Source organism: Lucilia sericata, unplaced genomic scaffold, assembly GCF_015586225.1.
Source record: "Lucilia sericata isolate MDLA Ls3-8-SP2 unplaced genomic scaffold, ASM1558622v1 Contig000987F_arrow, whole genome shotgun sequence".
Classification (NCBI taxonomy): Eukaryota; Metazoa; Arthropoda; class Insecta; order Diptera; family Calliphoridae; genus Lucilia; species Lucilia sericata.
In genome coordinates this window covers 162,491-178,565 of record NW_023994970.1, presented here as the reverse complement: position 1 = coordinate 178,565, position 16,075 = coordinate 162,491, and the positions used below count along the sequence as shown (strand labels likewise).

General features: G+C 31.6%; 1 protein-coding gene across 1 annotated transcript; it reads right to left on the bottom strand.

Moving 5' to 3' along the window:
• Positions 1-12,080: 12,080 nt before the first annotated feature.
• LOC119609470 (partner of bursicon) lies at positions 12,081-12,617 on the bottom strand. Its single transcript, XM_037964275.1, has 2 exons — positions 12,342-12,617; positions 12,081-12,273 (listed from the first exon to the last, which is right to left on the bottom strand). Exons 1-2 carry the CDS (start codon positions 12,615-12,617, stop codon positions 12,103-12,105), a joined length of 447 nt encoding a protein of 148 aa, XP_037820203.1. The 3' UTR covers positions 12,081-12,102.
• Between the last annotated feature and the right edge of the window lie 3,458 nt (positions 12,618-16,075).

Sequence of the window (16,075 nt, the reverse complement as noted above, 5' to 3'; positions counted from 1 at the left end):
GTAGTTAGTTAGTTTAGTTAGTTAGTAGTTAGTTAGTTAGTAGTTAGTAGTTAGTTAGTTAGTTAGTTAGTTAGTTAGTTAGTTAGTTAGTTAGTTAGTTCGTTAGTTAGTTAGTTAGTTAGTTAGTTAGTTAGTTAGTTAGTTAGTTAGTTAGTTAGTTAGTAGTAGTTAGTTAGTTAGTTAGTTAGTTAGTTAGTTAGTTAGTTAGTTAGTTAGTTAGTTAGTTAGTAGTTAGTAGTTAGTTAGTTAGTTAGTTAGTTAGTTAGTTAGTTAGTTAGTTAGTTAGTTAGTTAGTTAGTTAGTTAGTTAGTTAGTTAGTTAGTTAGTTAGTTAGTTAGTTAGTTAGTTAGTTAGTTAGTTAGTTAGTTAGTTAGTTAGTAGTTAGTTAGTTAGTTAGTAGTTAGTTAGTTAGTTAGTTAGTTAGTTAGTAGTTAGTAGTTAGTTAGTTAGTTAGTTAGTTAGTTAGTTAGTTAGTTAGTTAGTTAGTTAGTTAGTTAGTTAGTTAGTTAGTTAGTTAGTTAGTTAGTTAGTAGTTAGTTAGTTAGTTAGTTAGTTAGTTAGTTGGTTAGTTAGTTAGTTAGTTAGTTAGTTAGTTAGTTAGTTAATCAATTAGTTTAGACTGAGTTAACTCATCATTTAAGCAAATCCGAATAAATGCATCTAGCCGTCTATTATCTATTATCCGAGTATTAAAACTTACTAATTCATTCACATACCTTCATTTACGATCCATAAAAACTCTATTGAAATTGATAGTTACATTTATGTTTTGCATATTTATAATTATTTCCTGTAATTGACATGATTTTTTGCTTGTTCTTTCCAGTATTATAATTTTAATAAATTGTTATTATTAATAAACAGTTTGACATTTGCAAAAAGGCTCATAAGCGTTCAGCACATTTATAGATATCACACACAAACACTTATATAAACCTTTTAATTAATAGCCTTTGACAAACGATAATTAATCACTTTTGGAAAGTGCTATTGATACAGCAAAAACAAATGTTTTATGCAATAGAGTTGCCGAGTTAAAGGAAATTTAAACATTTGCTTATGTTGCTTAATATAGGAAAAGATTAAAATCATAATTTAGCATTTAGATGACAACTAATTAGTGTTTAACTATATTAGCATATTGATGTTATTTTTAAAACTACAACTCTAAAAGGTGTTTTCAAATAATAATACCATTTAATGGCAGCTCTTTTTTAAGTAGTAGTCCACCGGCTACGCAAATATCTGTTGTTGTTTTATTATTTTAATATAAAACTTTTTTTTGTCATATTTTGGCCCACAATGTATTATAAAAACTTTGTCAATGTCGTAAATGGCCAAACGTATATTTATAATATTTTTTCTTTTTTTTAACAAAAAAACCTAATGAATATTAATAAACCATAAATTATATTATAGAAACAACTAAATAATATACAATGTTTCATATATTATGTTAAAATAAAATGCCAACATTATATTTTAGTATATTTTTGCATATTTGATATTAAAACGTTTATAAATGACTGTTAATTAATTATATTTTCAAATAAAATATACAATCATTTGTTTATATTGTTTTGTTTTTTTTTTTTTCGATTTGATATCCATTTTCGTTTCATCTTTTAAAAATTGATTTGAATGTTGTGTTAAAATGCGTGGATGGTGGTAATTAATTAAAATAAAATGGTATGAAATATGAAACAGGTAGACTACGAAAAAAAAAATATATATATTAATGAAACAATTCAAGATTTGATTGGAAGATATGAGATACCCCCTATAATGTTGAAGGCTTGTTATGTTTTTTTTTTTGAGGAAAGTTTATGTTATATAGACTACTTAGTTATAAATTATAAAAGTTTTCGAAAATTGAAATTTTATAGAAAATATTTTATAGTATTTTAGTGTTGTATTTATTCAAAGTCTAAATTGGCAATGATGAAAGCTTCCCAGCAAAAACTTTCATTGAAAAGTAATGAGTTAAAAAGCCAAAAAAACCGGTTTTTACCACTTCTTCGTTAGCATTTTTGCTCATTATTATAACACGCTTACCACACTCGCTTACAAATCACTACTTAAATAAGTACTTACAAGTAAGGTACAGACGGTAATTAGTAGTCATTGAAAAGATGTTAAGTAAGTGCAAGACATTACCGAGTTTTTGCTGGGTTGTTTAATAAAATTTTATAATCAATACGTATTTCTTTAAAGAACCGCGTTATCTTTCAATCGAGAACAATACACCTTTCTAAGGAAACTGTCTTAAGACCTTTGTCTTAAGACAGTTTCCTGACGATAACTTTTCTATAGAAAACTGTTTTAAAATACACGTTTTTTTGTAAAAAACTGCTTTAAAACAAAACATTTTTATAGAAAACTGCCTTAAAAAAAGAGACTTTTCTATAGAAAATGCCTTAAAACACTTTTGTTTAGATAACAGTTTTCCATAGAAAACTTTCCTAGGACAAACTTTTTGCTAGAAAACTTTCATAAGAAGACATTTTCGTATATAAAATAGTCTTAAAATTACACTTTTCTATAGAAAACTGTTTTAAAACCAAACATTTTATTAAAAACATCTTACGAAGATACTTTTCTAGAGAAAACTGTGTAAAAAACTGCCTTATAATAACACTTTTCTAAAGGAAACTGTATTCTAAAGATTTTCTTCTATAGAAAACTAATATTTTCACTGACTGCAGCAGCCTAATGATGGAATTTGTTTATAAAAAACTGCCTTATGGAAAGACTATTCTATACAAAAATGCTTTATGTAAAAATTTTTTTTTTTGAGAAAACTGCCTTATAAAGAGACTTACCTATAGAAAACTACCTTAAAAAGAAACTTTTTATAAAAAAGACTTTTCTAAAGAAAAAGTACTTTATGAAGAAAATTTTTTATAGAAAACTGTCTTACAAAGAAACTTTTCTATAGAAAACTGTATAAAAAGAAACTTTTTATAAAACTGCCTCATGACGATAACTTTCTAAAGAAAACTGCCTTAAAAATTGATCTTTCTACAGATAAGTGCCCTAAGAAGAAATTTTTCTACAGTCCAAAGAAGAGACTTCTTTGCAGAAAATAGCCTTAAAAACACTATAGAAAGTGTCTTATGAAAGAAGAGTGTCTTATGAAAACACTCTGGTCTCGAAAGAGCCACATCAGTTAGGTACTTTTTTCCACTATTATTTGCTAAAAATGTTCACGAGATTTTGTCTTAACTTGCAAATTTAGAAATGGGTTTAGGTTCCCAGCCAAAACTTGGTAATGACTTGCAAACGAACATACTTTGTAATGACCTCTACATATCGTCCTGATTACACAGAAGTAATCTAGTAACGTCTCATTAATAATGTGTTATATAAAAACTTTTCCGTGAAGATAAAGAAGCTGTATATGTTTTCACACACAATTCATTCTTTACATTCACTGATTTCTCTAATTACTTGTAAGCGATTGTGGTAAGTACTTGCCTACAAAGACAGCACCGATTTAAAATAATGACTAAAAATGCTATTATGTAAGTAAATTTTAGCATTTTAACACCTTACATGATAATGAAAGTTTTTTGGCAATGATGAAAGCTTCCCAGCAAAAACTTTCATTGAGTATGAGTTAAAAAGCCAAAAAACCGGTTTTTACCACTTCTTCGTTAGAATTTTTACTCATTATTATAACACGTTGATGACAAGTATTTAGCACGCTTGCTTACAAATCACTAATTAATTAAGTACTTACAAATAAGGTACAGACGGTAAGTAGTAGTCATTGAAAAGTATATTGTTAACTAAGTACACGACATTACCGAGTGTTTGCTGGGTTGTTTAATGAAATTTTATAATCAATACGTATTTCTTTAAAGAACCGCATTACCTTTCAATCGAGAACAAGACACCTTTCTAAGGAAACTGTCTTAAGACCTTTGTCTTAATGAGCATGCAACGAATTGTTTATAGAGAAAACGTATATTCTTATTATCCTGCCTAGGGTATAGGAAACGATCGTTAAATGGGTGACAGAAAAATCGAAAATCAATATAATCACTTGGAGAATATTATAAATGCTATGGCCCTTTATTAATTCCGTTCGTTAAATTTCTTATAGACATGCATTGGTCGCAGTAATTGCAGACATTATTTAGACGAAATACAATAACTTCCAGGGGCATGTTTCCATAATGATAGATTCCATCTTGGTGTATTGCAGTAATCCTGGGGAAAAATATTGATAGCAATACCTCTTGTCTGTCGATACTTTAAACTAGTGATGATCAAATGGATCATCAGCCTTTCATCGTAATGATTTGACATGAGGGAAAATAGTCTGGTACTACGGGTGGTCAGTTGCCCGCAGGACTTTGTCGTTGCTGGTTAGTTGATTAAAGCTTCTTTGGGATCTACGTAGTGGCTGTTATCGAGATAAGTTTCCTAGAAACTAGGAGCGCTTTAATCCCGGAGCATGTTTGTATTTCATGGGTATATTTCAATAATCCCAGGGTTAAGAGGTGCTACCAATATCTCTAGTCTGCCGAGGCAATAAACTACTGATGATCAAATATACCCTCGGCTTTTCCGGTACTACGGATAGTAAGTTGCCCGCAGGACTTTGTCCTGGCTGGTCTTTTGGTTGAGTTTCCCTCGGGATCCACGTTGTGTCTGTGATTTAAACCCAAATTTGGATTTGAGCTGATAATGAAAAGCTTGCGTATAAGATAGGTGAGTGATGTACCATCAGATACTTGTATCTTATGGATGAGAGGGATTTTGAGTGTTTTTGAGGTGTGATAGTTGGAGTAGCGAATGGAGTGAGATGTTTGACGGCGCTGAGTAGAGTTGTTAACACCTTAATCTATAATGTATCAGCGATATTCTTTCATGGTTGAGTGTGTTGGAGTTTACTCAAAAACTTATTACAGTAGGTCCCTGTTGACACTGAAACAAGTCTTGTCATTTTGAAATGGTTGGGCGACTTTAAGAGGTTGAGTAATGCACTGGGGTGAGTCTTTAGATGATGATAATATTCTAGGGAAATGAACATTCGTCATAACATCAATTGGATTTGATGTTACGTTGTGTATTGACTCTAAACTAGTTATTACCTTATCCATGTCGATGTTTGATTAAGCTCGACTCATGATACTTGTCATTCCTCAACGTGGCTACTATGGCAATAGATAAGATAGCTCGAGTGCTTGAGCAAAGTGCTTGGCAGAACCATGTGCAAAAATTGTCACCTGCGTGTAAATAACACATAGGAGCGTTTATGAGTCGTCAAAGAAGCTTAGCCTGTGCATAAAAAAGACCACCATGAAATAAGGTCGTTAAGGCAGTTGATCACCTAAAGTACTTCGACATCTAGACTTGCTCTAATGGAGCGTAGACTGAGTTATCTTTATATAAGCCTCTATAGTGATCTCGATTAGAGCCTATTTCCAAGTACAAATGAATGACTCTTAGTTAAATATAGATATCCATCTTTTCAAGGATATCATTTGAATTATGCATCCTTCAGTAAGTTCAGTTGTGTAGAACGTCTATAAAGATAAATAACAAAACGATCTAGTTTGACGAACGTGATATTCGTGTTTATAGGTGATGCCAGATATTACGTTGTGGCTTGCACAGTTCCTCCGAAACACCCCAGTCTTTTTCATCGTTTTTGTAAAGGATGAATCAATAGAACGTCTGCTCTACTCAATCGTAGACTTGGAAATCAGTACAAGGATGTCGAGACGTAACCGGTAGACCAAAGTTCGAATCCATCAAATAAGCCGAGACTTTGTTCTTACAGTGACACACTGTGGTAATTCTGATATGAACAGAGTTTACTCTGAACATATCTGGACAAGGAAGGAAAATTCAATGGTATCATTTGCATATGATACCTTTCATCCATCATCATACAATCCAGCACTCTTCTCATTGTTGTCTCGGCAACAGCACCGTACTTATCCCGAAATATTGACTTTACCTTACATCAGTCTTTTGGGTTTAAGCCACAACCACTATGTGGATCCCGAAGGAACCTCAACCAACTGACCAGCCAGGACATAATCCCGCAGGCAACTGGCCACCCGTACCAGATTATGTGGTTCTCTGATTGGACCCCATGTCAAATGATGTCAAGGACTAGCCGAGGAGTGAAGTGATATCACCAGTTTATAGGCCCGGCATACTAGAGGTATTGGTAACACCTCTTTTCCCCCGGATTGCAATACACCAAGATGCGGATCTATCATCAAGTAAAGATGCCCGGGGAGGGGGGGAGGTGTGTTAAATCAGTACAGTTGGAAGACCCAATTAGTTACGCTTATTATTGAATCGGATATGTCCATCAGCTTAGTTAAAGCCGCATAGTTTTGCTGTTACGCCGACCTATAGCAAACAACTGATTAATCAAGTTTTAATTGTATATTTTACCATGCTGGGCTGAGGAAAGAACATAATCTATGTGTGTTGGAAATATACAAGATTTGTAATATAAACAACCCAAATCTTGACTGTTTAAAGAGAAGTTTCGGAATGTTGGTAATGGTTGCAATCAAACGACAAAATCAAAAGAAACCTAAACCGAGGGAATCGATATGTATGTCCATCAAACCATCCATATTATCACATTAAACTCCTAGACATCACCATATCAAGCCGGTGTCATAGGTTTAATAATACTAATTTGTAATGTAGAGCAGCTAAGGTATTACAACATATTGTTATTTCAAGAAGTTGTTAGTTATCTGTCTACCTTTAAATTTGTTTATATAATAACAAATTATAATAAAATAACAATTAATAATTTTAAATGCTTCTACTTTTTTCCATAAATTTTGCTACAACCGCCTTAATTTCCATTAAAAAAACAAGCAATCAGTGTTAAAAAATCTTCAAACAAACAAATAATATTACGCGCCTACTTAATTAACAAAATTGTATACAATTTTAAAATTTATTGATTTTTTGTTATAATTTAAAAAAAAACAAGTTAGAGTGCTATATTCGGCTGAGCCGAATCTTAAATACCCTCCACCAGCTACTTTTATGTTAATATTTTTCTAATTGATCAAATATTTGTAGAAATAAGTTTTCTCATGTCTTAAATAGAAAAATCCCAAGATTTACAGCTTAAATCTATTACAATTCCAAGATTTATTGAACATTACAAACGCCATTTTCTTTATATTTTTATAGCGCTTAGCAATATTTAGTAATTTGCATATGTGTGAAAGATTTAAGGATTTTCAAAATACATATATACATATATATAATTTTGTTCTACACAAATTGATAATGCAACTAGTTAAATACGGTTAAAGCGCTTTTAGGGGAAGGACCTAGTATGGGTGATATGACCAAATATAGACCGATCGTAAAAAATTCTTTAAGCTAAATTTCTGTACATAAAAGCTATATTTCAGTCAAATTTTGTATCTATATCGTAATTTAGTAATAAGTAATGTGTGTATAAGTGATTTTCTGAACAGAACCTAGTATAGGACCGAGCGCACCCATGTTATGAACCGATCGTGAAAAAATCTTGAAATAGAATTTTTGTATACAAAACTAATATTTGTGCCAAAGTTTGTATCAAAAGCTTTATTTGGTAATGAGTAATGTGCGTTTAAGAGATTTTCGTAAAAGGACCTTGTATGAGAGCTATGACGAATTATATATAAAAACAAAATTTCAAAATTCTGTATCTATATCATTATTTGGTAATGAATATTGAGCGTTTAAGTGATTTTCGGGAGGGGACCTTGTATGGGAGCTATGACCAATTATGGACCGATCGGAAAAAATTTTCACATTAATATTTTTATGCATATGGACAATACTTATACCAAATTTTATATGAATATCTTAATTTGGTAATGAGTTATGCGCGTTTAAGTGATTTTCGGGAGAGGACCTTGTATGGGAGCTATGACCAGTTAGGGACCGATCGGAAAAAAATTTCTCAGTAATATTTCCGTGCATATAAGCAATACTTGTACTAAATTTTATATGGATATCTTAATTTAGCAATGAGTTATGCGCGTTTAAGTGATTTTCGGTAGGGGACCTTGTATGGGAGCTATGACCAATTATGAACCGTTCAGAAAAAAAAAATCACAGTCATGTTTTTGTGTATATGAGCAATACTTGTACCAAATTTTATATGGATAGTTTAATTTTGTAATGAGTAATGTGCGTTTAAGTGATTTTCAGGAGGGGACCTTGTATGGAAGCTATGACCAATTATGGACCGATCGGAAAAAACTTTCACAGTAATATTTTTATGCATATGGACAATACTTATACCAAATTTTATATGAATATCTTAATTTGGTAATGAGTTATGCGCGTTTAAGTGATTTTCGGGAGAGGACCTTGTATGGGAGCTATGTCCAATTATGGACCGATCCAGAAAATTTTGTCTCTCAATGAATTCTATTGATATAAGATTTTAATTTGTAAGATTTTGTGAAGATATCAACATTGTGACGGAAGTTATTAACAAAAAACCCATTTTCCGGGAATATGTACTTCGGAATGGGAGGTATATGAAATTGTGGACCGATTCTAGAAATTTTCAGCAGGGATCAAGATCTTGTGTAGAAATGTATGGTGATTTCCATGGAATTATCTTACATAGTTTTCGAGAAAATTACATCAGAATGTGTAAAAAAAAGCTTATTTTTTTCGAGGTTGTTTTAAATTTTGATTCATAACTTTTCCCGGTGTGAACCGATTTTGCCCATTTTCAATACCAAACAACTTAGGAAAATGAAGAACATTTTGGGTGAATTTGGTTAAATTCTATTGCTTCGTTTTATCGTGAGCGTGTTTTACACAGACAGACGTACAGACGGATATAGCTAAATCGACTCAGAATTTGATAAGGACCCAGAATATATATACTTTGTTGGGTCTCAGATGAATATTTCTTGGTGTTACACACGGAATGACAAAGTTATATATACCCTTATCACCACTGATGGTAGCGGAGGGTATAAAAATTTCAAATAAAAAAATTTATATACATATTTTGTTATTTACAAGAAAACCTAGAAAGACAACTTGAACATTTAAATGGAATATTAGTTTTATTTTAGAAAATTCAAAAATGACTGTTCGATTTTATTGTTGCGTTTTTTTGTTGAACATTTATTAACATTTGATTAAAATTTATGGGCTGTTTTAAAAGCGAATTTGTTAAATTTTTATGATACGTTAATTAGGTGGTGGTTGTTTTTAAATTAATGATTTTGCATAAATTTTAAAATATACACTTTACTTTTGTGTATATGTCTCTCAACAAAAAACATATTTTATAACTTTTTGTCTACTAAATAAAATGATTAGTTTGACAATAAGTCTTTTGTTTATTTAAAATTGTTTTTTTTTTATTATTATTATTTCCCCAGAAATTGTTGATTTTGTAACTATTGTTATGTAAAAGGGTTAACATGTTAAAAATAAACTTATAAAATCATTAATTTATGTGTCATAAATCCTAAAGAGTGGGTTTTTTCTACAAAAAAGATCAAACAAAACATGTTCATTTTATATTCAAAATTTTAAAGTTTTCTGTTCCATATTTTGACAGTTAAGTAATAAGTTTATTGTTTACATTACATTTACATTATAATAGATTTAAAACTCCACATGCGTCATTTGTGAAACATCCCTTTTATTGGTAAAACTTTTGTATTATGATTTAAAGGTTTAATGGCAATTTGACACTTTTAGTTGTCTTCCTAATCATAAATATTTAAACAAAAATACATAAAAGCTAAACAATTCATTAATTTAAAAAGTTTGAACATAATAAATATTTCATCATTATTTAATAAAAAATGAAGTCAGCACAGCACGCCCACCTAAATCTATGATGGAAAATTTTTAATTTTATATAAAAAAATTCAAATAAAAATTCAATAATTATAAAACTTGCTACCGTCAGCTACACAAATCAAAAAATACAAACATCTTAAATTTTATATATTTTCCTCTTTTTGGTAAATAAACTTAAAATATTTTTAAAAAATGTTTTCAATTTATTTTCCTCAGCATTTTTCCTTAAACTATTAGCTTCATTACAAAACTATTACAATTTTCTAAAACTACATTACATTACCTTTCCAGTGATATATAATAAGTATTATATTACTACAATGCCTTATGATAAAATAAGTAACAACAAAATATACTCTTTAAAAAATCACTACCTTTAGCTACACTGACTAAAAGCTGCTTACTATGCGCTTCTCATTAATACATGTACCAACTGCATATTGTTTTCTTGATACATACGTTAAGAAGAGGCTTAAGGAAACTTTTACTAACGTGGAATACGTATTTTAGATAAATGGTAAAGACGTATAGGGTGTTCAACAAATGAAATTTGGTTGTTACAATTTTTTTTTAGCAAAAAATCGTAAAAATATAATTTTAGTGAAAATTTTTAGTAAAAATAACATTTTTAGTGAAAAATCAGACCTTAACTGATTAATATATAAAACTAGAATTGAATCAGAAAAAATCTTTTTTTTTGCGAAAATTCGATTTTTAATGAAAAACAATATTTTAGAACTAGAACTGAACTAGAACTGAACTAGAACTGAACTAGAACTGAACTAGAACTGAACTAGAACTGAACTAGAACTGAACTAGAACTGAACTAGAACTGAACTGAACTAGAACTGAACTAGAACTGAACTAGAACTGACTAGAACTGAACTAGAACTGAAGTAGAACTGAACTAGAACTGAACTGGAACTGAACTGGAACTGAACTAGAACTGAACTAAAACTGAACTAGAACTGAACTAGAACTGAACTAGAACTGAACTAGAATTGAACTAGAACTGAACTAGAACTGAACTAGAACTGAACTAGAACTGAACTAGAACTGAACTAGAACTGAACTAGAACTGAACTAGAACTGAACTAGAACTGGAACTGAACTGGAACTGGAACTAGAACTGAACTAAAACTGAACTAGAACTGAACTAGAACTGAACTAGAACTGAACTAGAATTGAACTAGAACTGAACTAGAACTGAACTAGAACTGAACTAGAACTGAACTAGAACTGAACTAGAACTGAAGTAGAACTGAACTAGAACTGAACTGGAACTGAACTGGAACTGAACTAGAACTGAACTAGAACTGAACTAGAACTGAACTAGAACTGAACTAGAACTGAACTAGATCTGAACTATAACTGAACTAGAACTGAACTAGAACTGAACTAGAACTGATCTAGAACTGAACTAGAACTGAACTAGAACTGAACTAGAACTGAACTAGAACTGAACTAGAACTGAACTAGAACTGAACTAGAATTGAACTAGAACTGAACTAGAACTGAACTAGAACTGAACTAGAACTGAACCAGAACTAAACTAGACCTGAACTAGAACTGAACTAGAACTGAACTAGATCTGAACTATAACTGAACTAGAACTGAACTAGAACTGAACTAGAACTGAACTAGAACTGATCTAGAACTGAACTAGAACTGAACTAGAACTGAACTTGAACTGAACTAGAACTGAACTAGAACTGAATTAGAACTGAACTAGAACTGAACTAGAACTGAACTAGAACTGAACTAGAATTGAACTAGAACTGAAGTAGAACTGAACTAGAACTGAACTAGAACTGAACTAGAACTGAACTAGAACTAACTAGAACTGAACTAGAACTGAACTAGAACTGAACTAGAACTGAACTAGAACTGAACTAGAACTGAACTAGAACTGAACTAGAACTGAACTAGAACTGAACTAGAACTGAACTAGAACTGACTAGAACTGAACTAGAACTGAACTAGAACTGAACTAGAACTGAACTAGAACTGAACTAGAACTGAACTAGAACTGAACTAGAACTGAAGTAGAAATGAACTAGAACTGAACTGGAACTGAACTGGAACTGAACTAGAACTGAACTAGAACTGAACTAGAACTGAACTAGAATTGAACTAGAACTGAACTAGAACTGAATTAGAACTGAACTAGAATTTGTTTAACGTTTTGTGGAATTTAAATTTTTATTTAGCTTTTCACTGAAACACTTTTCCTCTAATCGAATTTACATTGATTTCTGTTTAAATTATTTATCTAGTAAAATCACCACATTTGAAGCACTTGCAGTCGGTAGGCTCACGTAAACGAATATCCATGGTGGCCATATCTTGAGAAGTCAATCTAGTACCATCAGGATCGTAGCAATGAGAAAGAGTAATGATTTTTTCCTTCAGAAAACTTTCGCGACAGCAATAGCACTCCTTTGAAAAGGGGGAAAAAGTAAACATTTTATAAAATATTTGTTTAGAAACTCATAGATGGGCCTCACTTTCAGAAACCCCGTTGGTGTTATGACCGAAGGCTGCACTTGACTGTTACACAAACCCTCACATTTATTAACAATAACATCGGCATTGCAGGTACGTTGCATGCGACCTAATTCATCAAATTCCTCCTTAATCAAATGTATTTCCGATTTAATGGTTTCACAATTTTCATCACCAGTCCCTTGATGATTATAACGTAAAGCTTCAGTCAAATTATTTATGGCAAATATGATATAAATTATAAAAATATTTAAGGAAATTCTAAATAACTTAATCATTATGCTAAGTTTTGCTATGAGATTGATTCAACGTTGACACAATGACTATTTTCCGTTCAACAGGAAATGAGCCTTATATACTCCTTATAAGATGTAAAGGAATTATTGATTGTTTTTTTAGATTAGAAAAAATATTACTTATATGATTAAAAAGGTTTTCATTCTTCTCCTTTTTTTTGCCAAATGTAACATTATATTTATGATTATATTGATTGAATGATTGTGTTCCACGCAGCGGGTGCTAATGATTTTTACATAATGAATTATTAGTTTTGTTAGAATTATGGTTAGAAATGACATATTTTACTAAAAGAAGTGAATTATTATAAGAAACTACATATAAGTAATAAATTACTTTAACATTGTTACAAGCAAAAAAAGCAGTTGATTCATGTCTGCCTGCTATTGAAAATATTACTTCATGTAACAGCCATTTGAGCAGCCCTGCTAATATGCATCATTAATAAAAAATTCATTAATGTTATAATACAATGTTGCACATATATTTATGCAGCACCTTTCAGCAGTGTAAAGCAAAAATACACAACATTAGCATTGTTGCCACAATTTTGCTGTTTGCAGGCACCACAACAATAACAGCAACAATGAATTTTAAAGAAATTAATTTCATTTAAGTGGAATTTATGTTATTTAATACTTGAAAAGCATGCACTTAAAAAAATAAATAATAACCAAAAAAAAAAAAACTAAAAATAAATAAAATACAGAGCATGGCTGACTATGTGATACCCTACACTAGCTATAGGTATTAAATTTTCCATATATTAGAATAAAATACAAACGTATAAAGTTTGTATACAAACATCAGAACGTTAGACTATATATTTTTAATATAAATATACAGTCCACATATAGTCTAGTGTAATGTCTAGGCTACAATCCATTGTGCAGGTCAAAGCCTCTTCAATAGTCTGGACTACAGTCTAATCTAGAGTGCATAATATATTCCATAAACTAATGACGGGTAGCCATCTTGACGCGATGCGAAAGCTTATGTGTGATGATCCATGCAGACAGTGCTGGTAGGGCTACCCATGCCAGAGGGGCTCATGACGAGCACATACTAAGAACTACCCCACCCATGACTGGTAGCGTCTGTTTCTCCCCGATGGGGCGGCTACCAGTCCAAGTACTTGTCAAAAGATCTCTACTCATCCTTCGGATGAGTATCTTTTGACAGAATCTTATCATCTGGATATTATATCGCAAAGGATGGAGACTGCACTCAAGTCACTCAGCACGTGGAGCAACGTCAGTGGCCTTGGTGTAGATCCATCGAAAACGGAACTTGTTCTCTATACTAAGAAGTACAAGATACCCACCTTCACTCTCCCACGATTGAATGGGCTAGAATTGAAGTTATCGGATAGTGCTAAATATCTGGGAGTAATCCTGGATTCAAAACTATCATAGCATTTGAACACTCAGTCCAGGGTGTCAAAAGCGGCTGCGGCCTTATACTCGTGTAAAAGAGCAATTGGTAAAGCATGGGGCATAAACCCAAAGAATATCAAATGGCTCTTTGACATGGTAGTCAAGCCCATACTATTGTATGGTGCACTTGTGTGGTGAAAGTCTGTACAAAAGTACTCGCACCGTAAAAGTTTTGAGGGAATCCTTCGTACATCAGCTCTGTTGATAACGGGGGCCCTTCGCATCACCCCATCGAAGGCTCTCTTTGTCATGATGGGATGGCTACCTATTGATCTAATGGCCCAAAAGATTGCCCTCAACGCGGCTATTAGACTCAACACAATTGGTATGTGGCATATGATTCAGTCAGGTCACTCTGCCTAGGAGAGATTCCTGACAATATAGACTATTGCATCGTCAAACCGTCTTTAAATTTTATATATTTTCCTCTTTTTGGTAAATAAATTTAAAATATTTTTAAAAAATGTTTTCAATTTATTTTCCTCAGCATTTTTCCTTTAAACTATTAGCTTTATTACAAATTACTATTACAATTTTCTAAAACTACATTACATTACCTTTCCAATGATATATAATAAGTATTATATTACTACAAAATATGCCTTAAAATAAGTAACAACAAAATATACTCTTCGAAAAAATCACTACCTTTAGCTACACTAACTATACGCTGCTTACTATGCGCTTCTCATTAATTAATGTACCAAATGCATATAGTAAATAAATGCTTTGTTGTTGTTTTCTTAATGCATACGTTAAGAAGAGGCTTAAGAAAACTTTTACTAACGTGGAATACGTATTTTAGATAAATGGTAAAGATGTATAGGGTGTTCAACAAATGAAATTTGGTTGTTACAATTTTTTTTAACAAAAAATCGTAAAAATATAATTTTTAGTAAAAATTACATTTTTATAAAAAATAACATTTTTAGTGAAAAATCAGAACTTAACTGATTAATATATAAAACTAGAATTGAATCAGAAAAAATCTTTTTTTTTGCGAAAATTCGATTTTTAATGAAAAACAATATTTTACAACTAGAACTGAACTAGAACTGAACTAGAACTGAACTAAAACTGAACTAGAACTGAACTAGAACTGAACTAGAACTGAACTAGAACTGAACTAGAACTGAACTAGAACTGAACTAGAACTGAACTAGAACTGAACTAGAACTGAACTAGAACTGAACTAGAACTGAACTAGAACTGAACTAGAACTGAACTAGAACTGAACTAGAACTGAACTAGAACTGAACTAGAACTGAACTAGAACTGAACTAGAACTGAACTAGAACTGAACTAGAACTGAACTAGAACTGAACTAGAACTGAACTAGAACTGAACTAGAACTGAACTAGAACTAACTAGAACTGAACTAGAACTGAACTAGAACTGAACTAGAACTGAACTAGAACTGAACTAGAACTGAACTAGAACTGAACTAGAACTGAACTAGAACTGAACTAGAACTGAACTAGAACTGAACTAGAGCTGAACTAGAACTGAACTAGAAACTGAACTAGAACTGAACTAGAACTGAACTAGAACTGAACTAGAACTGAACTAGAACTGAACTAGAACTGAACTAGAACTGAACTAGAACTGAACTAGAACTGAACTAGAACTGAACTAGAACTGAACTAGAACTGAACTAGAACTGAACTAGAACTGAACTAGAACGAACTAGAACTGAACTAGAACTGAACTAGAACTGAACTAGAACTGAACTAGAACTGAACTAGAACTGAACTAGAACTGAACTACTAGAACTGAACTAGAACTGAACTAGAACTGAACTAGAACTGAACTAAAACTGAACTAGAACTGAACTAGAACTGAACTACTGAACTAGAACTGAACTAGAACTGAACTAAAACTGAACTAGAACTGAACTAGAACTGAACTAGAACTGAACTAGAACTGACTAGACTGAACTAGAACTGAACTAGAACTGAACTAGAACTGAACTAGAACTGAACTAGAACTGAACTAGAACTGAA